At 47.3% G+C, this 26,345-nt stretch overlaps 1 protein-coding gene across 4 annotated transcripts in view; it reads right to left on the bottom strand.

Moving 5' to 3' along the window:
• The window catches only part of E2F6 (E2F transcription factor 6), a 49,867-nt gene extending 23,835 nt beyond the window's left edge, over window positions 1-26,032 (bottom strand). For 3 of the 4 annotated variants that reach the window (XR_006388644.1, XM_044289627.1, XM_044289629.1), the window contains exons 1-6: window positions 25,893-26,032; window positions 15,984-16,029; window positions 15,293-15,509; window positions 7,357-7,534; window positions 5,477-5,638; window positions 4,065-4,212 (exon numbers count right to left, since the gene is read on the bottom strand). Coding sequence is in view for 3 of the 4 variants with exons in the window: in XM_044289627.1 (XP_044145562.1) it covers window positions 4,065-4,212; window positions 5,477-5,638; window positions 7,357-7,534; window positions 15,293-15,509; window positions 15,984-16,029; window positions 25,893-25,970 (829 nt within the window). In the remaining variant the exon portion in view is untranslated. The remainder of the gene's footprint in view (window positions 1-4,064; window positions 4,213-5,476; window positions 5,639-7,356; window positions 7,535-15,292; window positions 15,510-15,983; window positions 16,030-25,892) is intronic. The other variant, XM_044289628.1, reaches the window with a different exon arrangement.
• Window positions 26,033-26,345: the final 313 nt, after the last annotated feature.

The following is a 26,345-nucleotide window of genomic DNA, read 5'->3' as shown; positions in this document are numbered from 1 at the left end:
CGCGCTATTTTACTATGCATTCTGTATTCAGAATGCTATTATTTTCCCTTATAACCATAAAAGACAAAACATGCAATGTGACAACTCACTGCAATATAAAGTACAAAATTACATAATAATTACAAGTGCTAGACTATAAGTGAGAGATACTTGGCAAATCGTTTTGTACAAAATTATTTGAGCCCGTCTGCCGCACGTCAAGGCGATCTCTGTTAGATGGGTTCCCAACACTAAATTCTACGTGTTAAGTGCCATGACTGCTACCATACACTTCAGGGAGTGTAGGTTCCACATGCATGCTGGGTCTGCTTCAATAACTGTCATTTTGGGTGCCAAAATGGCCTCCACTGTATCCAATGAGTGCAGGTACCAACATCCATGCCGGCCCACTCCACAACACTCCCGGCGCCAAATGGCCACCAAAGACTGCAGTGAGAGTCCACAAACTATCTCACTCCTGGTGCCAAATCGCTTCAGTGAGTGAGGGGGAGCAGGACTGACTATATATTCACACTAATTAAAATCAGCCTATAGGGCAGACAAAGTGGTCAGGAGTGCATGACTGAGGAGGCAGCCACACCTCCAGTACAAACTGCAAAGAAAGACAAAAGGGGGTCAGTCAGCACATACCAAATCGCAGGAGTGCATTGCTAAAATTTTGTCTTTCACCCTGGGTTCACACCTAAGCGTTCCTCAAACGCGCGTTTTTGTCGCGTGTTTTTTGTAATAGTAAACGCGCGTTTGTGTCATTGACTGCAGTGTCCTATGGCCACAAACGCGCGTCAAAACGCCCCAAAGAAGCTCAAGTACTTGTTTGAGCGTCGGGCGTTTTACAGCGCGTTCGTACGCGCTGTAAAACGCCCAGGTGTGAACCCTTCCCATAGGGAAGCATTGGTTTTCATGTCTTAAGCGTTTTACAGCGCGTTTGAACGCGCTGTAAAACGCTCAGGTGTGAACCCAGGGTCAGTGTTATTCCCTGCCATAGCAATGTGCTGACTGACCCCCTTTTTTTCTTCCCTTATAACCATGTTATAAAGGGAAAATAATACAATCTACAGAACACCGATCCCAAGCCCGAACTTCTGTGAAGAAGTTCGGGTACCAAACATGCGTGATTTCTCTCACGCGAGTGCAAAACGCATTACAATGTTTTGCACTTGCGCAGAAAAATCGCGGGTGTTCCTGCAACGCACCCGCACATTTTCCTGCAACGCCCATCTGAAAGAGGCCTAAGGCCTCGTTCACACTTCAGTGTTCGGTCAGTGATTTCCATCAGTGATTTGTGAGCCAAAACCAGGTGCTGCTCTAAACACAGAACAGGAGCAGATCTTTCCCTTCTACCTCATGTCTGTGGAGGCTCCACTTCTGGTTTTGGCTCACAAATCACTGACCAAACACTGAAGTGTGAACAAGGCCTAAGAGTTACCTGCTGGCACTGGATGTAGAAGGAGAAGCTGACCCACTGGTGTGGTGGAGGCTGCAGGCCAATTTTCCCAGGGTGGCAAGCCTAGCCAAGAAATACCTTTGCATTCCTGCCACAAGTGCCCCCCCAGAAAGGGCATTCAGCACCAGTGGCAACATAGTAACATGCCACCGATCTGCACTGTGGCCAAACTTGTGTTCCTGGCTAAAAACTTTGTCTGATGTGCAAGAAGTTTAATCACTGCACGCAAGGAGCATAAACACTGGTGTTCAGTCAGGTTTGTATTTGCACTACATATTGATTTGCAAGTTTGCAATTTGTTGTATATTTAAAAGGGAACTTGTCATCAGCTTTATGCAGACCTCACTGAGGGCAGCATAAAATAGTGACAAATGCTGATGTCAGCGGTGTGTCACTCATCAGCTAAAAGTAAGTGGTTGCCGAGAACCAGCATCACAATCACTGCAGCCCAGGCCTTGAAAAGAGTCAGATCTACCTGAGAAGAGTCATGGTTATTAATCTCCTGCTCTCCACCCACCTGCTGATGATTGGCAGTTCTCTCCTAGAGAGAAAGGGAGAAAACGAGGTAGAAGACTGTCAGCCATCAGCAGGTGGGCAGGAGAGCAGGAATTCATGAATAACCAGGACTCTTCTCAGGTGGCCGGGACTCTTTTACAGGCCCAGTCTGCAATGATTGTGATGTTGGTTCTCAACAATCACTTACTTTTAACTTCTAAATGACAGACCGCTGAAATCAACTCGCCCGTCTCTACTTTATACTGCTGTTAGTATGAGCAGCATAAAGTTGATGACGGGTTCCCTTTAACAGAAAAGAAACCTGTTGAACTTGAAGGGTTTTTAGTTTAAATATGTGCAGCTTTTTATTTTTGTGCAATATAAATAAGTAATCAGGACAGGAGGAAGAAATGTAATGTTTATTTTTTTACATTTTGAACTTTGTCAACAAATGTGTGTTTTACTAACACTTAGTCTTCATCTTTACATTGTTTGGAAAAAGATCTGTTACACAATACACATTAAAAATTTCTTGAAAAGTTTTGTAATTTGTATTTTTTGGATACATACAGAAGAAAATAATATATCGCAATATGCATCGCACATGCTTCAAATTATATCGCAATATAGGGCACGGTAACAAAAAATAGCTCTTTTGGCACAGTTTTTATTTTTTCTTATTTACAATATTCAGACAGGTTAGATCAGGTGGTATTTTTATAGAGCAGGTTGTTACAGACGAGACAATACCAAATATGACTGGTTGCTTGTTTCAGTTTTACATAATAAAGCATTTTTTAAAAAGAAATTTTTTTAGCGTCTCCATATTTTGAAAGCCATAGGTTGTTTTTTTTTCCGGCGACTGTCTTATGTAGGGGCTCATTTTTTTCGGTATGAGATGACAGTTTGATTGGCACCATTTTAGGGTGCATATGACTTTGATCGCTTGGTATTACATGTGAGGGGTTAGATCATGTGATATTTTTATAGAGCAGGCCGGTATGGACGTGGCAATACCCAATATGTATACTTTTTATTTATTTAAATTTTACACAATATCATTTTTGAAAGAAAAAAATAAAATAAATATCATGTTTTAGGGTCTCCATAGTCTGAGAGCCATAGTTTATTTTTTTGGGAGATTGTCTTAGGTATTGTCATTTTTTGCATGATGAGGTGACGGTTAGAGTGGTACTATTCTGAGGGGCATATGTCTTTTTGATCTCTTGGTGTTGCACTTAGTGATGTAAGGTGACAAAAAAAAAAAATTTTAGCAGTTTTTATTTTGTACACTTATTTTCTACAATGTTTTTTTTTTTTTTTTTAACTTTATTTTGGGATATTGACACTTTTTAATATAAACTTTTTATATTTGTCCCACTGTGGGACTTCATGTTTCAATTCAATACATTATGTATTGCACCGAATTGAACTGTCAGCGTTTTACACAGTAAGACGCTGACAGTTGCCTAGAAGACCCAGCCCTCAGGCTGGATCTCCTGGATTTCCACAGGCATCGGAGCCTGCCAGGTACGGAAGGCATCAGGGCTGTCATGGCAACCATCGGCCCCTGTCAGCACAGTGCGGGGGGCTGATTAAGTCAGAGGGAGCCCCCTCCCTCTGTAAACCCTGCACGTGCCACGGTCAGCGCTGACCGCAGCATGTGAAAGGGTTAATCTAATGCCGGTGAATGCAGCAGGGGCCCGGCCCGTGCTGCGGATTGGGCTGGTACAGCTCCTGCACCCGTCCGATCCCATCACGTACATGCACGTTGGAATGCGGTAAGGCACCACATTCCCCCACGCACATGTAGGAGATAATGTGGGAAGGGGTTAATGCAGCAGAATTGCACTCCCAGGCACAATCCATAAACAGATGTGGCACTGCTTAAAAAAAAAAAGAAAAAGGCTGCTTTCTTTTATATCCCTAAAAACCTTTTTGTGACCCCCTCCATAAGGAAGTCATGCAGTCCCCTGTTGAGAAGTCGCCCTTTATGAGCCAGAGCTGCAGCACACTATGCCCAGACAAGCTACGGCTGCTGAGAAATCCTGGTGAATATATCACAGAAGATAAAATTATACAGAAAGGAATCGGTAATATCAGGAATGATGTTGCAGCGCTGTACCTCCATCTATAGGAACTGGTTCAGGCTCCATCTTAACGGCTTTTGTCAAATTCTCAAAAGAGTTCTTGTCCACATTTTCATGCTCTAATTCACATAGGAAGACATCAATCGGCCCTTTTGTACTCTTGATATGGATTTCAATGCAGTTCTACAAGAAGCGAATTTACAATTTACACACAGAAAATGTCAAATGAAATAAGCTTTAGCAACTGAAAGAGCATTGCTGAAGTGCACAGTACGTGGCCAAATCTATGTGTGTGCCACTGAGTGAGTTCGGTTGTTTTAGGCCCCTTTCAGATAAGAGAGTTGCAGCCCGAGTATGCGGCAGCTCCTGTCCCGACCTCCCAGCACTGATGGGGTCAATTAGCATTATATTGATTTATGATGCTATGTCACCCTTACAGTTCTGGAATGTATTGCATAACACTGACAACATTATATTAGTTATCAAGAACATTCCAGACCTTTAAAAGTTACATAGCATCATAAATTAATATAATGCTACATAACCCAGTCAGTGCTGGGAGGTCAGGACAGGAGCTGCCGCAGACTCAGGCTGCGAGTCCAATGCGTGCAACTCGCTTATCTGAAAGGGGCCTTAGGCTACTTTCACACTGACGTTTTGGTTTCCGTTTGAGAGATCCGTTCAGGGCTCTCACAAGCGGTCCAAAACTGATCAGTTTTGCCCATGCATTCTGAATGGAAAAGGATCCGCTCAGAATGCATGTTTGCCTCCATTCCGTCTTTATTCGGCTTTGGTGTCCGTCTGACAAAACTTATCCAAACGGATCCGTTCTGACACACAATGTAAGTCAATAGGCACGGATCTGTTTTCTATGACACAATAGAAAACGGATCCGTCCTCCATTGACTTTCAATGGTGTTCAAGAGGGATCCGTCTGGGCTATGTTAAAGATAATACAAACTGATCCGTTCTGAACGGATGCAGACAGTTGTATTATCTGAACGGATCCGTCTGTGCAGATACATGACGGATCCACAAACGCAAGTGTGAAAGTAGCCTTAGTTACACTAACAAATGCCTATAATTTAGCGTACAGCCGGGCTATCCCCATAAATAAACATCACCACCGCACCTGAGGGGTTAATAGCGGCGGATCGCAGTGCGCAGTCAGTATGGGATATGGCAGGCACCCGGAGCCTGCGTTTGTATTCAGGCATAAACTATATTCATTGGTGGCGCAGTGCACCCCAAACCCAGTATTATAACTATTATAATCGTTGGTGGCAGTCAAAATGTTGGTATCGTGACAACTCTAGGTAAGACATTTTTTTTTTATTATACTGTAATTATATGCATTTTAAATTTGGCTCCTAAATTTCTCAGGTTAGCAGCCAATGGCTCCTTGATATTTTTTTAGTCTGGAGCCCTGCCTGCACACTCTACTTACCTCATTTGGAGCCGGCACCTCCAGCCTGGTTTCTTCAGGAGCTTTCACAGCCATAACTATCTGCTCGTGGTAATCTTCCATACTGTGGAGATCTTGATACGTTACATATGCAAATGTTCTCCAGGTTAAGGAGATGGAAATGAGTAACTGTGTATACAGCACCTAATCATTGAATGAAATCAAGTAATGAAAGCATGTGATAAGATTTACAGAAATATTCAACCACAGGGTGACAGGACAGACTTCGGCGGAGATTCATGCATAATGATAGGTTACACTACTGGGGGGGGGGGGGGGGGGGGGGGGGGGAGGAACACACCTGGAAAGCAATTGACAAAGTATAAGCTGCTAGTGGTGCTCGGTCAATGATCACACATCCCTTTATTTTGAGTTCTGCAGCAGGGCATATGACGACACAAGTCCCAATAATACTGGGTGGCATCTCCCCAGGCTGCCTCTATGGCATGGTAATGGTCATGCAGATACTCGATATCCTCCTGTGATATGTCATTCCAAGCTCTTTTACCTTGAGCCTGTAGTTCAGCATGGTGGTTGCTGCTGTACATGGGAGATTGTCTGGGACAGAAGGTGGGTGACACTGTCAGCGAGTTGGTTAGGGGAGCTGCTGGATAAGCCCCTAGGTTCTGCAGTAGTCTGTGCAAGTGGAACACCGGAGAGAGAGCTACCAGAGTTTACCGTACTCAGCATAGCCGGTCACTGGCATGCACAGCCTTGAACTAGAATGACATCTGACAGGAATCCGGCCACTTTCCAGCATGAATGGCAACTGTCGTCCAGACAAAAAACGCAGCATTTCTTGCGTGGCCAAAAAGCCTGCATTTATGCCAGGAACTAGTGGGATCCAAGTCAGATCCCATTATAGTTAAAGGCGACAGCGTCTGGTTACACTAAATATGGTAAACTCCAGCAGTTTGTTCCTCTGCCTGAGCAGATTACTGGAGATCGTGCTGCATATGTGAACATATCCCAAAATGAAGAGCATGTTGTGTAATGTGGGCAGTTATGGACGGCATTATCTTGTTGGAACACATCTCCCAAGTTTAAAAAAAATAAAAAATAAATTTAAGAAGGGTTGTCAGTGCCTAGGCTAAAACAACCCCTTTAAAAAATTCATGTGGATACACAGCATAAAAGGCGACACGTTTCAGTGGAACACCTTTGTGAAAGCCTCCTGTGTGGTGCTGGGCTCCGGTGGTCTGGGATTGTCCTGCAGTGAAGCGGCCAGCCGACTTTATACAACCACCAACTATAGTTACGACTAGGCCTACACGATAATTGACGATTGCGATATGGCCGACCCAAAAATGCTGCAATTACCTAGAGTGATAAACTGAGGCTGCGATGCCGCACAGCGCAGTCGGTGGGTGTATCAGAGGGAGGAGGGGCTGGGGGCCAGCATCTGGATTAGGAATGACAGCAGGGACCGGTACAGTCCCTGTATTCTAATGCACCGGCCCCGCTCTGTTGTATAATCTTATCTAACCTGTAGGGATTGTTAAAATATAATAATCATGTGTAATCTGTAAGCTGTATTACTTACAGCTAAGTTCCATAGCAGAGAGGAGGCAGGCCGGGAGGGAGGGCAGCATGTCACTCACTAAGTCATGCACCTGCGCCGCCCACTTTATGAATGAAGCAGGCGGCGCGGGACGTAGTGAGTGACACGTTGCCCGCCCTCCCTCCTATGGAACATCGCAATCGCACAAAATTCCCATATCGTGCAGCCCTAGTTACGACCTACATATAATATAACTGGCCACTACTGGCCTAGAGATGCCCTTAAAATAAATGGAATAAAGTCGTTTTAAGATGAAGGGAATGCTAATAAACGGCCTATACCGCTACTGCTATATGCTTACATAAAAATAAAAAGGATATTTCTTGTTCACCCCATCATCTGCGAGTCGGAATAACTGGTGAGCACAATCCAGGATTAGTTCATCCAGTGCTTCCTCCATCGCTGACAGATCGCTGATATCACTGCGTATCCGCTGTTGTTGCGAGATCTCTGTGCCCGACAGATTCAGGTCTGTCCCCCTGAAACCAGAGCATGAAATGCGAGTAAAACCATTCTCCTAGCCGTTTAAACGTTTCATTATGTTTTTATGCCCATCATGCAATATGAACAGTATGTAGTTCAGGGCTCGACAAATCCCAAGCGCCAGGTCGCCATGGCGATCAGGAATTTTGTCCTGGTGCCTGGGTATTTGCCCCTGCTTGAAAATAGGCCCAGCACACCAGAAGCAGGGCGCAGCCACTGGAGCGTTAGAGGACCTTTCATCTGGCAAAACATTGTGAACTAAGTGTCATGATCTGTACAGCGTCGTCCAGGGATCTCACTGCACTTATTATCCCTAGGCGCCGCTCCGTTCTCCTGCTATGCCCTCGGGTATGTTCGGTCACTTGGTTATAGTAGGCGGAGACTGCCCTTGTTCTCCTGGGTGTCTTCTCCCAGGCTGTGAGCTCTGCGCTGCGATTGGCCAAGAGTAGACGCCCAGGAGAACAAGGGCAGACTCCGCCTACTATAACCAAGTGCCCTAAGTCTCCTCCTACTATAACCAAGTGACCGAACATACCGGAGGGCATAGCAGGCGAACGGAGCGGCGCCCAGGGATAATAGTAAGTGCAGTGAGATCCTTGGGCGCCGCTGTACAGATCATGACACTTAGTTCACAATGTTTTGCCAGAGGAAAGGTCCCAACAATGTGACAGGCGGTGCACATGATGGGTTAAGCCGAGTGACATCACTCCCTCTCCCCGATGGCTGTCAGTGTCAGCTGGCCGCGGAGTGACACACGACACGTATGTGGCAGCGCTCACCTGCCCTCTAGGCACTCAGGATTTCCGGTTTCCTGGATGAAGACTCTTCCAGCGTTTCCCAGAGAGGAGTAGTCTCATCACCGTAAAGCCTCATGCACATGTCCGAAGAACACGGACTGTGTGATACTGGCCTGGATTTCTGAGTGCAGGAGCACATGGCGTCATTGGTTTCTATGACGCCGTGCGCTTCCTGCTGCCGCAGTACAGTAAAACACAGGTATAGATCATACCAATGTATTACTGTACTGCAGTGGCAGCAAGAAGCGCACAGGGTCATAGAAACCAATGACGCCATGCGCTCCTGCACTGAGAAGAAATCCAGGCCGGTATCACACTGTCCGTGTTCCATGGACGTGTGCATGAGGCTTAACGCACTCACAGGACTCAGAGATCCCTCCGACAAAGAGGACCGCAGCTCCACCCCCTCCCCATCACAGCATGGGATGTAGATCCGGCAAGAGCTGGAACCAAATCCCGGCCGGCCTGGACTCAGTGCGCGTCCACAGCGGAGGGAGCACAAGGACGGCCCCGGAGACGCCGACAACAGCGACTCCATTATCCCCCGGACAGGACAAATAATCCGGGACAGCAGAAGGGCAGTGATGACGCAGTGACGGGGGATACAGGCGGCAACGAGGGACATTTCTCTTCGAAGCCAGCGCTGCTTCAGTTTTATCTAGTCACAAAATAAGTTTACAAGAGAAGAACTATGAGATGAACAATGAACCTGGACCAAAACATCCTGGGGAAGGGATCTCAGTTCTGTCAGCTGAAGCACAGGGATTACACACAGTGACGTCACAGCGCAGGGAATATACATACAGTGACGTCACAGTAAACTGCTAATAAACAATGCCCATGTTTGGTTCTAGACTTCTTTATAAGTTAATTTAGGAGGTGCTATTTTTGTCGGTGAAAATAAGGCTTTATAAAAGGTTAAAAAATAAAACTGCTCCTAACTTGGCTCCTAGATTCCAAGGAAATTTGACAAGCCCCGATGTAGTGAGCTCCCTCTAGTGGTGGCTGTAGGCAACTAGTGTTTTAATCATTTAAAGCAGATATCTGGTCAGCTAAAAAGCTAGTTCAAGGTTTTTGTTGACATCATAGGAAGAACTTTTGCATCAGGCCATTTTCAGTTTTAAAATGATTCCTGTGCTGCCCAATGGTCACGTGACCAGAATAGTTCACAGTTCAATGGAGTGGCAAAGAAGTTCCATCTGCCAATCATGATTCTACTCCCTGCCCGGAAAATAGGTGTGGATTCGAGAGGTGGGACCCCATCGCTTACCCCTGTGCTGCAGATTGTACTGCTCCGAGCAAGTGATCAGCATCTGCCAGGAAGGATGTCACATCGGTCAACCACATGACCGCTGCCATCATGAGTTCTATAGATGGGGGACCTAGCCGCGGACCACTTGTGTGAAGCAAGCCTTAAACATCTGATCCAGGGGAAAAAGGGGGGCTAGAACATGGCTGGTCCCTTTAAGCAAGTTCTCAAATGTAACAAGGCTTGATCTTTAGGGACACCATGCCAGACACAGAACAGCAATTGACATTGGGGACAATTTCAGATACAGTATGTGAGAAAACTACTACTGCTATATTGAGATCGGGCACAGTATCAGGTGTTGTATGCTTATAAGCATTTACATCTGGTTAAAGGAATACATCATTCATGAAATGTTATGCTACCCCCAAGTGGCGAGATGAGAAATTTACAATAGTCGGGTATCAACCCTGCAGTACAAAAAGCTGCACATCGGTCAGGATTATCGGGTAGGAGAACTGACATTCCTAGATCGACAATACTCCAGTCCCCCCGGACATCCCACCATGCAGCATCTTCTGCTTCTCACAGACTGTAATGCCTGCCAAATGCTTTATGGGCAAAAAACAAAACGGAATTAGACTTACCGGTAATTCAGTTTCCATGAAATCACCATGATGGCCACACAGGAGATTGACCCATGACCTCTGTGGGGGCAGGAAACAGAAGGTTAAATTGCCCCCTCCCACCACAACACCTCAGTGTTTCAAAGATATCCAGTGCCAGAACAAAATTATTAGTATTTCCCAGTATTACTTCATACCAGGAGAAATAAAAAGGTGAAACTTCCAACAAAAAAGGGAGGGAATATACAGGCTGTCATGGTGATTTCATGGAAACTGAATTACCGGTAAGTCCAATTCTGGTTTTCCCACATCATCACCATGACGGCCACACAGGAGAGTTATAAAATTAACTCCAAAGGAGAGGCCAGAAGTTCCAGATAAATCCAAGCGGTAATGTTTCACAAAAAGTGTGAATGCTAGACCAGGAGGCAGCCCTGCATATATCGTCCAGGGAAGCCCCTGCTCTTTCAGCAAATGTAGCGGAGACAGCTCTGGTAGAATGTGCCCAAATATTGGATGGAGGATACAGATTTTGATTCCTATAACATAGGGTAATGGTGTCTTTTATCCATCTTGCAATGGAGGATTTTGAGACCTTGGATCCCTTATTTTTCCCAGCAAACTGTCGGACTTCCTGAAATCTTTAGTGGCATCTAAGTATTTAAGGACTGTACGTCTAACATCAAGTGCATGAAATTTATTTTCCTCCTGATCCTTAGGATTGTTGAAGAAGGGTGGAAGAAAGATCTCTTGGCCCCTGTTGCGGTCTGAGGCTACCTTTGGCAGAAAACCTGAGTCTAATTTTAGCACAATTTTATCCTCAGTGATGGAAAGGTATGGTTAACGAATAGAGCTTGAATTTCTCCTAGTCTTTTAGCGGAGGTAATTGCTATAAGGAAAGCGGCTTTAAATGAAAGTAGCTTAATTGAACAGTTCTCCAACGGTTCAAACCAGGAACTCATAAGGTTATTGAGTACCAGGTTCAAGTCCCAGGTCGGGGTGTGAGATCTTAAGGTGGGTCTAAGTCCACGGGTGGCTCTTATAAACCGCTTAATCCATCTATGGTCTGCCAAGTTGGTATCAAAGAAGGCACTTAATGCGGAAATCGGAACTTTTAAAAAAGGTAGATGGAGAGAGACCTAGTTTGAGCACATTTTGTAGAAACTCTAGAATCTTTTGAATGTTAGGCCCTTCAAGGTTTGGATTCTTTTCACCCAACCATGAGCAGAACCTTTTCCAGATTTTCAAATATATCGCAGATGTCACCTTTTTTCTGGAGCATCTCAAAGTGGCTATGACTTTGTCAGATAGGCCCCAAGACTAAGATTGAGACCTCAGGATCCAGGCCGTGAGTTTCAGAAATTCCTGATGAGGATGTAGTAAAGGACCCCGGTATAAGATGTCCCCTGTGAGTGGGAGTCTCATCGGGTCGTCTATTGCCAGTCTCAGGAGCGGAGCAAACCAACATCTCTTAGGCCAGAACGGGGTGATCAATATCACTGTGGTTCTTCCTTCCAGTATCTTCTGAATGACCCTCGGGATGAGAGGCAATGGAGGGAATGCGTATGCCAGATCCCAACACCAATTCAGAGAGAAGGCATCTATTGTCCAAGGATGGTCTCCCGCATTCAGGGAGCAGATTGTTTGTAATTTCATATTCTTTTTTGTTGCAAAAAGGTCTATTGTAGGAAGACCCCATCTCTGGGTTAGCATGTTAAAGATCTCTTGATTCAGAGCCTATTCTGTGTGGCTTATCTTCTGCCTGCTTCTAGATTTAGGGACCCCTTCAGGTGCATTGACGAGATGGATCTTAGCTCTTTTTCTGCAAAGGAGAAAATTCCCTCTGTGATATTCTGGAGTCTCCTTGATAGAGTACCTCCCTGGTGTTTCAGGTAACCACGGTCGTGTTGTCCGATAGGACCTTCACATGCTGCCTTCTTGTCAGCTGTCTGTCTTGACGGTGATTTGATCCATGGAACCCCCTGCGAAAGATTCTTCTCCTTTGTCCACCAAGAGTGAGAGACCTTTACTGACCCTGGAATCCAGAGCTTGAAATCTAGAGAGCCCTGCTTCTTGTTCCATTGGGACAGTAGCCAATTCTGTATTACCCGACAGTGAGCCTGCGCCCACTCCACTGAAGGTATACAGGAGGTTAGAAGGCCGAGAAGGCTCATCGCTTCTCTCACCGAGCATTTTTTCCGGTGTTGAAAGTGTCTCACCTTTCTTACCAGAGACTGGATCTTGATCTGTGGCAGGAAAGTCGACTGTGTTAGGGAGTCTAGTAGAACACCTAGGAATTTCACCCTCGTGGATGGTACCAACATAGACTTGGGTTTGTTCACAATCCATCCTAGCTCTGACAGACGGGATAAAAATATTTCTAAGTCTGACAGCAGGAGTTCCCTTGAGTCTGCTATAATTAAGAAATCGTCCAGGTACGGCACTATATTTAACCCTTCTTGTCTGAGTGGAGCTATCATTTCTATCACAAGTTTGGGATTTCAGCTGCACCAAGGCTAATGCTATGAACTGGAAATGGAGAATCTGATTGAAAGGGTCTGAGATCGCAAACCTTAGGTAATCCTGGTGATCTGGGTGAATGGGAACGTGCAAGCAAGCGTCTTTCAGGTCGACCGAGCACAAATACTCCTAGCTTTATCAGAGGTACAATTGATTTCAGAGACTCCATTTTGAATTTTCTGTAAAGGATAAACTTGTTCACTTGTTTCAGGTTTATAATAGTAAAAAAAGAAGGAAGGAGACTTTCGAACTAAGAATAGAGTTGAATAGTACCCTGACCTCAGATGCGGGAACTGGGATTACTGCTGCCTTTCTCACCAGGTCCTGGACTCCCTGGAAAACATTCAGGTTGGAGGATCTGGAGGGCATCCTTGTTACTACAAATCTTGGAGGGGGAAGGGAGGTGAACTAGATCTTGTACCCTGACCGAATGATATCCAAGGCCCAAGGATTTTTTTTTATGCAAGTGTCCATGGACCTAGGAAATCCTTCAGTCTCCCCCCTACAATGGCGTCATTGTTTTTCTTCAGATTTTGATTGGGGCTTAAGAAGGAAACCTCTTCCTTTACCCCCCTTAGGATAAGCCCAACGGCCTGACTTGCCTTTCCCTCTACTAGCCTTATTTTGTCCCCCATATGACCGAAAGGATTGATTCCTTCTAGAAGATCTTTCTTCAGGGAATCCTCCCCCCCCCCCCATCAGCCTCTTTCTCTAGAATTTTGTCTAGAATTGGCCCAAATGCATATTCTCCTGAAAAAGGAATAGATACTAGCTTCTGTTTAGATATTCTATCACCCGAACAGGACTTCATCCATAAAGCCCGGCAGGCCGCATTGGAAAGTCCCGCCTCCTTAGCACCAAATCTAATATAGATTTGTCTGAGGCGTCCGCAAGGAATCCTGTAGCTGACTTAAGTAGAGGGATAGACTGTAGGATTTCTTCCCTAGAAGTCTTGTTTGTTTCTCAGGTGATTTTCTAGCTCTCCTAGCCATAAATACATAGACCTAGCTACCGAAGTGGCTGCAATGTTGGTCTTAATATTATACATTGAGGCTTCCCAAGACTTTCTCAGAAGGGCATCTGCTTTACGTTTCATAGCATCCCTTAATTGAGCGGCATCCTCAAACGGTAGGGCAGTTTTTTATTTTTATTTATTTACTTTTGCTACCTGCACATCGATCTTAGGGGTCTCATCGAATAGTTTGGACTGAGAAGGGTCGAACAATAACCAATTTTAAAATTCCTTGGATATTCCAAGTTTTTTCTCTGGTTCTGACCACTCTTCGAGAATCATCTTTTATATTTTCGTTTATGGTGAAGACCCTGGATTTCTTCACTCTAAGGCCACCAAACATTTCGTCCTGAATAGATAGAGAATTAGGGGCTTCTTCAATCCCCATTGTCACTCTGACCGCTTTTAATAAGTCACCCATTTCCTCCGAGGAAAAATAGAATTTTTTATTGCTTTCATAGATCTCTCCTTCAGAGAGAGAAATCATCTTCCCATTGCATGAAAGTAGAAGCCTTATCAGCGTCATCAGATTCCGGGGAGGAAATGATCTTAGAACGTGGACGTTTGCGAGAGGGTTGGCCTTGGGAATCAGATGGAGCGGCTCTAGCGGCCCCAAGTTCCTCCTGAACCACAGATCTAATACTATCCATAAGGGAGGGATGCTCCTGCCGTATCACATCAGAAATACACCCTTTACAAAGCTTCTTTCCATATTCATTAGGCAGTCTTTTAGCGCAAGAAATGCAGCAAGGAGGTTTTTTTTTAACCTTTTTCTGAGCCTCTTTAGCCTGAAAATAAATAGATATGGAATAGAGGCATCAGTAGACCCACCAAGCAGAGACTCCAGTTAAAATGGCAAGCAGACCCCCAGAGAGATACTTACAGGAGGCAGAGAGGGAGCATCAAGCTCCAAAGAAGTTTGCAGATAGGGACCTGACATGCTCTGGCAGTAGGGGACAGTATACACAGTACCGTTACTTACAGACCTCAGATCAGCGTTCTATGGCTGTCCCGCCTTTTATTCAAACGTCTCTGCCTTCTGCGCTTGTGCTTCCGGGTTGCGTCACGTGACCGGACCCGGAAGTGACGTCCCAGACATCGGCGTGTGCTCACGCCGGCCGCTGCACAGTCCATCCCACTGGGGAGGAGAAAGTTGCGGCCCGGGAGCAGGCTCCAGACCGGCCAGAGCGAGGCCTCTCGATACCCCTCAGTCTGGCATAAGCACGCGGCCGCCAGCGGACTTATGGAGCTCCGTTGAGCTTCAGGTAAACCAGGAGACCGTCCTCGAACCCTCCTGGAGAAGTATAAAAATAAAAAAAAACAGTCGTCCCAATCTTCATCTCCCTGCCTGCACGCAGGGAGACTCTTCTGACCCTGGCCACAGTGGGGACAGGAACACTGAGGTGTGGTGGTGGGGCAATTTAACCTCTTCTCTGTTTCCTGCTCCCACAGAGGTCATAGGTCAATCTCTTGTGTGGCCGTCATAGTGATGATAGGGGAAAACAAAATTGATTCTAAATTGAAAAGAAAAACTATCAGACGTGACTTACACCCACTGGACGAGGTTCTTGGATCTCTTCTGGATGAGTTGGATCCCATCTAAAACGTTGGTGATGTCGTACACTCTTCTCTTTCTCACCCCCAGCTGCTTGGCGACGTCATTTAGGTCCATGACGCCCTCTGGGGCAGATTTAATGATGTCCATAAATTTTCGTGTTAAGTGGAAGAGCGAGACGTCAAAGCGGGGACGCGGCACAGCACAAGACACTGAGACACGGTACAAGAAAATGATAAAAAGTATTAATAATACTGGGAGGACTCTCCCCTCCCCCCGGTGTAATACAGGCTAGACGCACAAGAAATATGGTCAGATAACGTGGCTGGGCACGTCCACATGGGATGTTAAAGCCATGGATTTTCCCTGGATAGTAACACTGGTAAACCCACAGCGACACAGGGATGCTGCTTTTCCAAATGTCAGTTTTCTGCACATTTTCACCTAGGATTTCACAATTTTCAATGTAGTTGAGGGTGATATACATCGAAAATCCACAGCAGAATCAGCATGTCACAGACAAAGATTCTGCTGTGGATTCTCCATGGATGGACCAGACATTGCAGTCTGCAGACAAGAAGAATCATCGAGATCCGTACACAGAGTAAAGAAAAAACATAAGCTGCTCAGCGGATCGGCCGGGCACCTTGTGGCATTACTCCTTACTCCTCACACCGTGCACTTACTTTTCTCAGACATCTTCATCTCATCACCGGAAACGTTTGCCATGCTCTAAAGGATGGGAAGAAACAAGACGTCTTCATTAAAGTCAAATGTCAGACAGAATATGGGGATATAACATAAAACCTATCACGTATACGGTGCCACAGATACCACATCAGAACGCCGGAGAAGGAGCTCGCCGTGTGCTGTGATTTATGGCACACATTAAATACAAGACGCTGCACATGACAGCCCAGGACTCCTGATAATCCCCCCGCACTTCACAGGAGTCACGACTATAGGACTAAAGATCAGAGACACTCAACACCCCGCTATAGCAAAGTAGCCACCTTACTGAGCCAGATAATAGAAACGGGGGTCTTCATCCAGACAGAGCTGTATTACACTGACCAAAGGTCGGTCAGAAGATAAATCACCAGCGAGCGTTCGTAGGAACAGTGATCTGGCAGTGTTAAAGGGGGGATTTAGATGCAGCCATCTCATTCACTGTAGGACAGCGGTTCTCAACCTTGAGGTCGCGACCCCTCTGGGGGGGGGGCGGGCGGCGTTCGATCGGCCCCTTACCGGGGGGGGGGGGGGGGGGGCCGGAGTCGTTCATGAGTTTTCACGATCTGCGCATGCGTAAACCGACAGTTTATAGAAAATCTCAGCGGAGTTCAGCTTCACACCGGGACACTGCGCATGCGCCGGCCGGAGTTAGCTGCGCTTGCGCACTGGCCCGTAATATTTCCCTACTAAGGCTCTCCTGTGCATGCGCAGTGTCCCGGTGTAAAGCTGAACTCCGCTGAGATTTTCCATAAACTGTCGGTTTGCGCATGCGCAGATCGTCAAAACTCAGGAACGCCTCGTCACGTCATTAGCAGTGCGACAGGAAGTCAGGAGGTAGGGAAATCTCACGAGGTAGGGTAGTATAACGCTACAAATAGGAGAGCGATCGTTTCACACAGGAGTAACATACTTTACACGCAAGGACAGTTATGTGCGCAGTTTAGGACACATGAGGGGACACATAGGGCCATGAGGGGGACAAGCATAAGATGCTATGCGCCCTCCCACAGATCCACCCCACCCCACCACACCGCGCCCTCCCACAGATCCACCCCACCCCACCGCGCCCTCCCACAGATCCACCCCACCGCGCCCTCCCACAGATCCACCCCACCCCGCCCTCCCACAGACCCGCCCCACCACACCGCGCCCTCCCACAGACCCGCCCCACCACACCGCGCCCTCCCACAGACCCGCCCCACCACACCGCGCCCTCCCACAGACCCGCCCCACCACACCGCGCCCTCCCACAGACCCGCCCCACCGCGCCCTCCCACAGACCCGCCCCACCACACCGCGCCCTCCCACAGACCCGCCCCACCGCGCCCTCCCACAGACCCGCCCCACCGCGCCCTCCCACAGACCCGCCCCACCGCGCCCTCCCACAGACCCGCCACACCGCGCCCTCCCACAGATCCGCCCCACCGCGCCCTCCCACAGATCCGCCCCACCCCACCGCGCCCTCCCACAGATCCGCCCCACCCCACCGCGCCCTCCCACAGATCCGCCCCACCCCACCGCGCCCTCCCACAGATCCGCCCCACCCCACCGCGCCCTCCCACAGATCCGCCCCACCCCACCGCGCCCTCCCACAGATCCGCCCCACCCCACCGCGCCCTCCCACAGATCCGCCCCACCCCACCGCGCCCTCCCACAGATCCGCCCCACCCCACCGCGCCCTCCCACAGATCCGCCCCACCCCACCGCGCCCTCCCACAGATCCGCCCCACCCCACCGCGCCCTCCCACAGATCCGCCCCACCCCACCGCGCCCTCCCACAGATCCGCCCCACCCCACCGCGCCCTCCCACAGATCCGCCCCACCCCACCGCGCCCTCCCACAGATCCGCCCCACCACACCGCGCCCTCCCACAGATCCACCCCACCACACCGCGCCCTCCCACAGATCCACCCCACCCCACCGCGCCCTCCCACAGATCCACCCCACCCCACCGCGCCCTCCCACAGATCCACCCCACCCCACCGCGCCCTCCCACAGATCCACCCCACCCCACCGCGCCCTCCCACAGATCCACCCCACCACACCGCGCCCTCCCACAGATCCACCCCACCACACCGCGCCCTCCCACAGATCCACCCCACCACACCGCGCCCTCCCACAGATCCACCCCACCACACCGCGCCCTCCCACAGATCCACCACACTGCGCCCTCCCACAGATCCACCCCACAACGCCAATTACAGAACTACCAACACCTTGTAATAGACTGGCATACATCCTGCATATCAGATATTTACAATTCATAACAGTAGCAAAATTAGTTATGACGTAGCAAGGAAGAAAATGTAGTGGTTGGGGGTCACCACAACATGAGGAACGGTATTAAGGGGTCACAGCTTTAGAAAGGTTAAGAACCACTGCTGTAGGAGGACAGGGGGGGGGGGGGGGGGGGGTCATTGCAGCGATCCCTCATCCCCATACAGAATCATGGTTTGTGGGCAGCAGATCACCCGATGACCAAGTGTCCAGCTCCTTCATCAGGTGATCGGCGCCACATTCAGACAGGTCATAGTAACAGGTCACTATCAGTTTTGATTATTAGGGGGTCTGGATACAGAGACACCTAGAGACTGCCAAAACAAAAAGGGAAGGGGGGAAAGAAAAAAAAAGCGCACCACCCGTTTGTGTTCGGCTCACAGAAAGTCTATGTAGAGCTGCTTGGGAGTTTTACCGCCTGCGCTCCCCTCCATTGATATAATATATCATTAAAGGGGTTGTGCCAGATTTAGAAGTTATCCCCTATCCTGTGGGAGTTTAAGCAATATTTAAGCAATAGAAACCATCTGAACAAGGACTGACAGCTGAGCCCGTCCTCTGCACAGAAACCAATCTAAACGCACTGACAACCACCAAATCTTTATGTACGGTTACTTGCCTAGATATTTTGGGAATGCCTAAATTAATAACCAGCACCAAACAAATCTTTTTTTTTTTAATTTCCTCACCGCGCTCTAAAACTGACACGTTACCTTTAGGGCCCATTCACACTACTGCTTTTTTACTTATGCGGATCAGATGCAGACCCGATCATTTCTATGGAAAAAAAATAAAAACCTTAAATATAAGAGACTGCTTCCTTCGTCCCTGTGCTGCTGAGAGTGTACTATTAAAATATAAAAATACTTTTCCAATACGGCGAATGGTGTAACAGAAAAAAGTTCAAAATAGCCAATTTGCCATTTTTTTTTAGTAATAAATAAGTAATAAAATTTGATCAAAATAAATAAATAAAAAGTTATGGGGATGTGAATTCCCCCCCCCCCCCTTAAAGTTTACATTCATTTTTACACTATTTAGATATAAAAAAAAAAAACAAAAAAAAAAAAAAACAACTATACATATGGGGTATTGTTGTAATCGTACTGACCCACAGAATGAAGGGCCACAAACTGAACGCCGTGGAAACAAAACCTGTAAAACTGTGGAGGAATTGCATTTTTTCCCCCCCAACTTCCCACTACATTGTGTGCCATACTAAATGGTGGCATTAGAAAGTACAACTTGTCCCGCAAAAAATCCCTCATATAGCTGTGCGGCTCAAGGAAGACAGGGGAAAAAAAATAAATAAAATTTAAACGCAAAAACGACAAAAAAACAAAACAAAAAAAACTCCGGTAGTCTAAGGGTTAATTGGGTCGAGGTGACCAATAAAAAAAAAAAAAAAAGCTGATCTGGGCATTTTGATTTTTCTCCATGATGGTATTGAACTTATTTTTCGCCCCATAAGACGCATTTTTCTCCCCCCAAAAGTGGGGGGAAATGCCCCTGCGTCTTATAGGGTGAATTCTAATGAGCGCTTCCATTATGGTAAGCGCTCATTAACCACTTCAGCCCCGCTAGGTGAAACCCCCTTCATGACCAGAGCACTTTTTACACTTCTGCACTACACTCCTTTCACCGTTTATCGCTCGGTCATGCAACTTACCATACAAATGAATTTTACCTCCTTTTCTTCTCACTAATAGAGCTTTCATTTGGTGGTATTTCATTGCTGCTGACATTTTTACTTTTTTTGTTATTAATCAAAATGTAACGATTTTTTTGCAAAAAAATGACATTTTTCACTTTCAGCTGTAAAATTTTGCAAAAAAAAACGACATCCATATATAAATTTTTCGCCAAATTTATTGTTCTACATGTCTTTGATAAAAAAAAAATGTTTGGGCAAAAAAAAAAAATGGTTTGGGTAAAAGTTATAGCATTTACAAACTATGGTACAAAAATGTGAATTTCCGCTTTTTGAAGCAGCTCTGACTTTCTGAGCACCTGTCATGATTCCTGAGGTTCTACAATGCCCAGACAGTACAAACACCCCACAAATGACCCCATTTCGGAAAGTAGACACCCTAAGGTATTCGCTGATGGGCATAGTGAGTTCATAGAACTTTTTATTTTTTGTCACAAGTTAGCGGAAAATGATGATGATTTTTATTTTTTTTATTTTTCTTACAAAAGTCTCATATTCCACTAACTTGCGACAAAAAATAAAAAATTCTAGGAACTCGCCATGCCCCTCACGGAATACCTTGGGGTGTCTTCTTTCCAAAATGGGGTCACTTGTGGGGTAGTTATACTGCCCTGGCAATTTAGGGGCCCAAATGTGTGAGAAGAACTTTGCAATCAAAATGTGTAAAAAATGACCGGTGAAATCCAAAAGGTGCACTTTGGAATATGTGCCCCTTTGCCCACCTTGGCAGCAAAAAAGTGTGACACATCTGGTATCGCCGTACTCAGGAGAAGTTAGGGAATGTGATTTGGGGTGTCATTTTACATATACCCATGCTGGATGAGAGAAATATCTTGGCAAAAGACAACTTTTCCCATTTTTTTATACAAAGTTGGCATTTGACCAAGATATTTTTCTCACCCAGCATGGGTATATGTAAAATGACACCCCAAAACACATTCCCCAACTTCTCCTGAGTACGGCGATACCAGATGTGTGACACTTTTTTGCTGCCAAGGTGGGCAAAGGGGCACATATTCCAAAGTGCAACTTTCGGATTTCACCGGTCATTTTTTACACATTTTGATTGCAAAGTTCTTCTCACACATTTGGGCCCCTAAATTGCCAGGGCAGTATAACTACGCCACAAGTGACCCCATTTTGGAAAGAAGACACCCCAAGGTATTCTGTGAGGGGCATGGCGAGTTCCTAGAATTTTTTTTTTTTTTTTGTCGCAAGTTAGTGGAATATGAGACTTTGTAAGGAAAAAAGAAAAAAAAAGAAAAATCATCATTTTCCGCTAACTTGTGACAAAAAATAAAAAATTCTAGGAACTCTCCATGCCCCTCACGGAATACCTTGGGGTGTCTTCTTTCCAAAATGGGGTCACTTGTGGCGTAGTTATACTGCCCTGGCAATTTAGGGGCCCAAATGTGTAAGAAGTACCTTGCAATCAAAATCTGTAAAAAATGGCCTGTGAAATCCGAAAGGTGCACTTTGGAATGTGGGCCCCTTTGCCCACCTTGGCATCAAAAAAGTGTCACACATCTGGTTCTGGTATCGCCGTACTCAGGAGAAGTTGGGGAATGTGTTTTGGGGTGCCATTTTACATATAACCATGCTGGGTGAGAGAAATATCTTGGCAAAAGACAACTTTTCCTATTTTTTTATACAAAGTTGGCATTTGACCAAGATATTTCTCTCACCCAGCATGGGTATATGTAAAATGACACCCCAAAACACATTCCCCAACTTCTCCTGAGTACGGCGATACCAGATGTGTGACACTTTTTTGCAGCCTAGATGCGCAAAGGGGCCCAAATTCCTTTTAGGAGGGCATTTTTAGACATTTGGATCCCAGACTTCTTCTCACACTTTCGGGCCCCTAAAAAGCCAGGGCAGTATAAATACCCCACATGTGACCCCACTTTGGAAAGAAGACACCCCAAGGTATTCAATGAGGGTCATGGCGAGTTCCTAGAAATTTTTTATTTTTTGCATAAGTTAGCGGAAATTGATTTTTTTGGTTTTTTTCTCACAAAGTCTCACTTTCCGCTAACTTAGGACAAAAATTTCAATCTTTCATGGACTCAATATGCCCCTCAGCGAATACCTTGGGGTGTCTTCTTTCCGAAATGGGGTCACATGTGGGGTATTTATACTGCCCTGGCTTTTTAGGGGCCCTAAAGCGTGAGAAGAAGTCTGGAATATAAATGTCTAAAAATGTTTACGCATTTGGATTCCGTGAGGGGTATGGTGCGTCCATGTAAGATTTTATTTTTTGACACAAGTTAGTGGAATATGAGACTTAGTAAGAAAAAACAAAAACAAAAAAAAAAATTTCCGCTAACTTGTGCCAAAAAAAAATGTCTGAATGGAGCCTTACAGGGGGGGGGGGGTGATCAATGACAGGGGGGGTGATCAATGACAGGGGGGTAATCACCCATATAGACTCCCGGATCACCCCCCTGTCATTGATCACCCCCCTGGTAAGGCTCCATTCAGACGTCCGTATAATTTTTACGGATCCATGGATCGGATCCGCAGAACACATGCGGACGTCTGAATGGAGCCTTACAGGGGGGTTATCAATGACAGGGGGTGATCAGGGTGATCACCCCCCTGTCACTGATCACCCCCCCTGTAAGGCTCCATTCAGACATCCGCATGATTTTTTACGGATCCATGGATACATGGATCGGATCCACAAAAAACATGCGGACGTCTGAATGGAGCCTTACAGGGGGGTGATCAATGACAGGGGGTGATCACCCCCCTGTCACTGATCACCCCCCCTGTAAGGCTCCATTCAGACATCCGCATGATTTTTTACGGATCCATGGATACATGGATCGGATCCACAAAAAACATGCGGACGTCTGAATGGAGCCTTACAGGGGGGTGATCAATGACAGGGGGGTGATCAGGGAGTGTATATGGGTGATCACCCGCCTGTCATTGATCACCCCCTGTAAGGTTCCATTCAGACGTCCGCATGTGTTTTGCGGATCCGATCCATGTATCCATGGATCCGTAAAAATCATGCGGACGTCTGAATGGAGCCTTACAGGGGGGTGATCAATGACAGGGGGTGATCAGGGAGTGTATATGGGTGATCACCCCCCTGTAAGGCTCCATTCAGACGTCCGCATGTGCTTTGCGGATCCGATCCATGGATCCGTAAAAATCATGCGGACGTCTGAATGGAGCCTTACAGGGGGGTGATCAATGACAGGGGGGTGATCAATGACAGGGGGTGATCAGGGAGTGTATATGGGTGATCACCCGCCTGTCATTGATCACCCCCCTGTAAGGCTCCATTTAGACGTCCGTATGCGTTTTGCGGATCCGATCCATGTATCCGTGGATCCGTAAAAATCATACGGACGTCTGAACGGAGCCTGACAGGGGGGTGATCAATGACAGGGGGGTGATCAATGACAGGGGGGTGATCAGGGAGTTTATATGGGGTGATCATGGGTGATCAGGGGTTTATAAGGGGTTAATAAGTGACGGGGGGGGGGGGTGTAGTGTAGTGTGGTGTTTGGTGCGACTGTACTGACCTACCTGAGTCCTCTGGTGGTCGATCCTAACAAAAGGGACCACCAGAGGACCAGGTAGGAGGTATATTAGACGCTGTTATGAAAACAGCGTCTAATATACCTGTTAGGGGTTAAAAAATTCGGATCTCCAGCCTGCCAGCGAACGATCGCCGCTGGCATGCTGGAGATCCACTCGCTTACCTTCCGTTCCTGTGAGCGCGCGCGCCTGTGTGCGCGCGTTCACAGGAAATCTCGCGTATCGCGAGATGACGCGTATATGCGTGACTGTGCGCCAGCCTGCCACCTCCGGAACGCACATGTGCGTTAGGCGGTCCGGAGGTGGTTAATACCAGAGGACCGGTAAGTGGTGAAGGCTCCTTACTCACCGCTTCCTGCTCCTCGGCTGTGCAGTGAGGGCGCTCTGATCTTACGCTGGGCGTGCCGGTTCACAGCGCAGCCGACAGCAGGAGAAAGAAGAGCGCGGGCGGTGAGGTAAGGGATTTATTTATATAAACATGAGCCAATAGGGGCTAATACGAGGTCTGACTGTGGGTCATTCACATTGGGGTCTGATCTGAGGTCTTGTGGGGGTCTTATTAACATTGGGGCTGTTAGCTGAGGTTTGATCTGAGGTCTAATGAAAAATATTTTTTTCTTATTGTCCTCCTCTAAAACTAAGGCTACTTTCACACTAGCGTTCGGCTGTCCGCTTGTGAGTTCCGTTTGAAGGGGCTCACAAGCGGCCCCGAACGGATCCGTCCAGCCCTAATGCATTCTGAGTGGACGCGGATCCGCTCAGAATGCATCAGTCTGGCGGCGTTTGGCCTCCGCTGTAATTTATAGCATGACATATTACACCGAGGTCAATGTCAGTCTGATATCTTTATCTAGGCCTAACAGAACTACACAGCTACCATACTGTCACCCCAATTCTACACCTACTATTATCAGGAGGATAATAGCCTAGCTTGTTCAGCTACACTGCTGCCTGCTCTGCTGTTTAGTCCCATCCCTTCATGGAAGTGCCGAGACAACCCCTTCCATAGGAAGATTACATCTGCAGACCTGGAAGCCTTCGACAACCAATTTTAGAGAGGGAATCAGGGGGTCGGAGAAAGCCACCCTCTCAGATGCTGCAGTGACTACTGATTGCGGCATCTGAGGAGATGAGTGTCTGATCAGAGCCGACACCATCGTTAACCTCCCGACATACAGCGGATGGGGTCACAAGGGTTTGCCTCATCTCAACATTTGTGCATAGTTGTCAGATGGGTGCGAGTCCCATCCTTCTTACCTATCTTCTGAATGGGGCCCCTAAAATGAAGAGCACACGGCACATGCGCAGTCACCCTACATTCACCACTATGGGACTGCCGGGAGGTACTGGCTAGGCCGGGGGATCAGCAACCTGCGGCAGTCCAGCTGTTGTGAAACTACGACTCCCAGCATGCTCCTTTCACTTCTGTAGGAGTTCAGAGAACAGCCAAGCAAGTGTGCATGATGGGAGATGTAGTTTCACAACAGCTGGAGTGCCGGAGGCTGCTGATCCCTGGACTAGGCCATTATCAAAACTGAATGGAAGGCGTCAGCGCATGCGCAGTGTGCTGTCTCCTCAGTTCAGAGGCACTGCATCAGACATTTGTGACAAATCCTAGCGCGGCGCCACGAAGGCTGAGATGGGAACACCCCTCAACAGTAAGGAAGAGGTTGCTGATGTTTGGGATGCATCTTTTGGGGAGTATAAACAGCGTTCCAAACTCATGGATAGGCCGGTAACGTCCACCTAGCTCGAGAATTGGGGTCCCCTGACCCCCCCCCCCCCCCCATTTTGCAGCTATTGTGAAAAGCGAGGTGGACACACACCCATCTCTCTCATGCGTGCACCCACATGACTGGGACGGACCCCTATGGAGATGGGGGATCACCAGCTCTGGATGGACGCGCCAAGTGTTACTGACTGGCACCATGTTTCCACACGCCGAAAATAGCCAAGCGCTGGCTCGGCCATATCCATTAGTCCCTGGGCTCTGCTGTAAGTATGGGTGCGGGCCCCAGAGGTAGGACAGGCACCTCCTAGTGATGTCTGAGATGGGAACACATCTTTAACCAAATTTTATTTTGCAAAGGGTCCTCCAAGATAGGCCACTTTACAGGGTAGCAGTTGCCAATAGCAACCAGATTTAACTACACCCTAACTAGTTGCTATGGGCAACTACACGACGTCTCTAAGCTTGTGTTACCATAGTAGCAACAGTCACGTGGTTTCGGGAAAAGGGGGAGGGCAATTAGCCAGAGAAATCCAAAGGCATCACAAGTAACCGATGAAACTCCCTGACAGAACCCCGCGCCCTTACCTCAGCCTCGTTGTCGGGAGCCCCGTCTCCCTGCAGCACCTCCATGCTATCCGTGGAGGGAGCCGGCGACGCCATCATTCCTCCCCCTCCTCACACAACGGCCCTGTCAGCGGGGAACCCGCGTGAAATCACACAGCGCCTCTGACCAATCACGTGACAGTATAAGTCACTGCGCGGGAACCAATCCACAGCCGCGATTTCCCACACTCGAAGCTCCGGCCGCTAATTGGTGAGTGGAGCTGCTATTTAGGTTCGGATTGGTGGAAAACAGCTGCTCTCCGGACACAAGATGTCTGCTAGCGTTTACAGTGATGTCTCCGGGCGGACATTTTGTAGAAGTCATTGCTTGCAGAGCACTTCTTCTAGTTATCACAAATTCCCTAGTTACTGGGGGAGATTAAGAAAAACTGGTGTAAAGGAAAACTGGCTTAGTTGCCCCCAACAACCAATCAG

The sequence above is a fragment of the Bufo gargarizans genome, chromosome 4, assembly GCF_014858855.1.
Source record: "Bufo gargarizans isolate SCDJY-AF-19 chromosome 4, ASM1485885v1, whole genome shotgun sequence".
In the NCBI taxonomy this organism is placed as follows: domain Eukaryota; kingdom Metazoa; phylum Chordata; class Amphibia; order Anura; family Bufonidae; genus Bufo; species Bufo gargarizans.
Note: the sequence above shows the minus strand (reverse complement) of the source record. Positions and strands in the feature narration are given on the sequence as shown.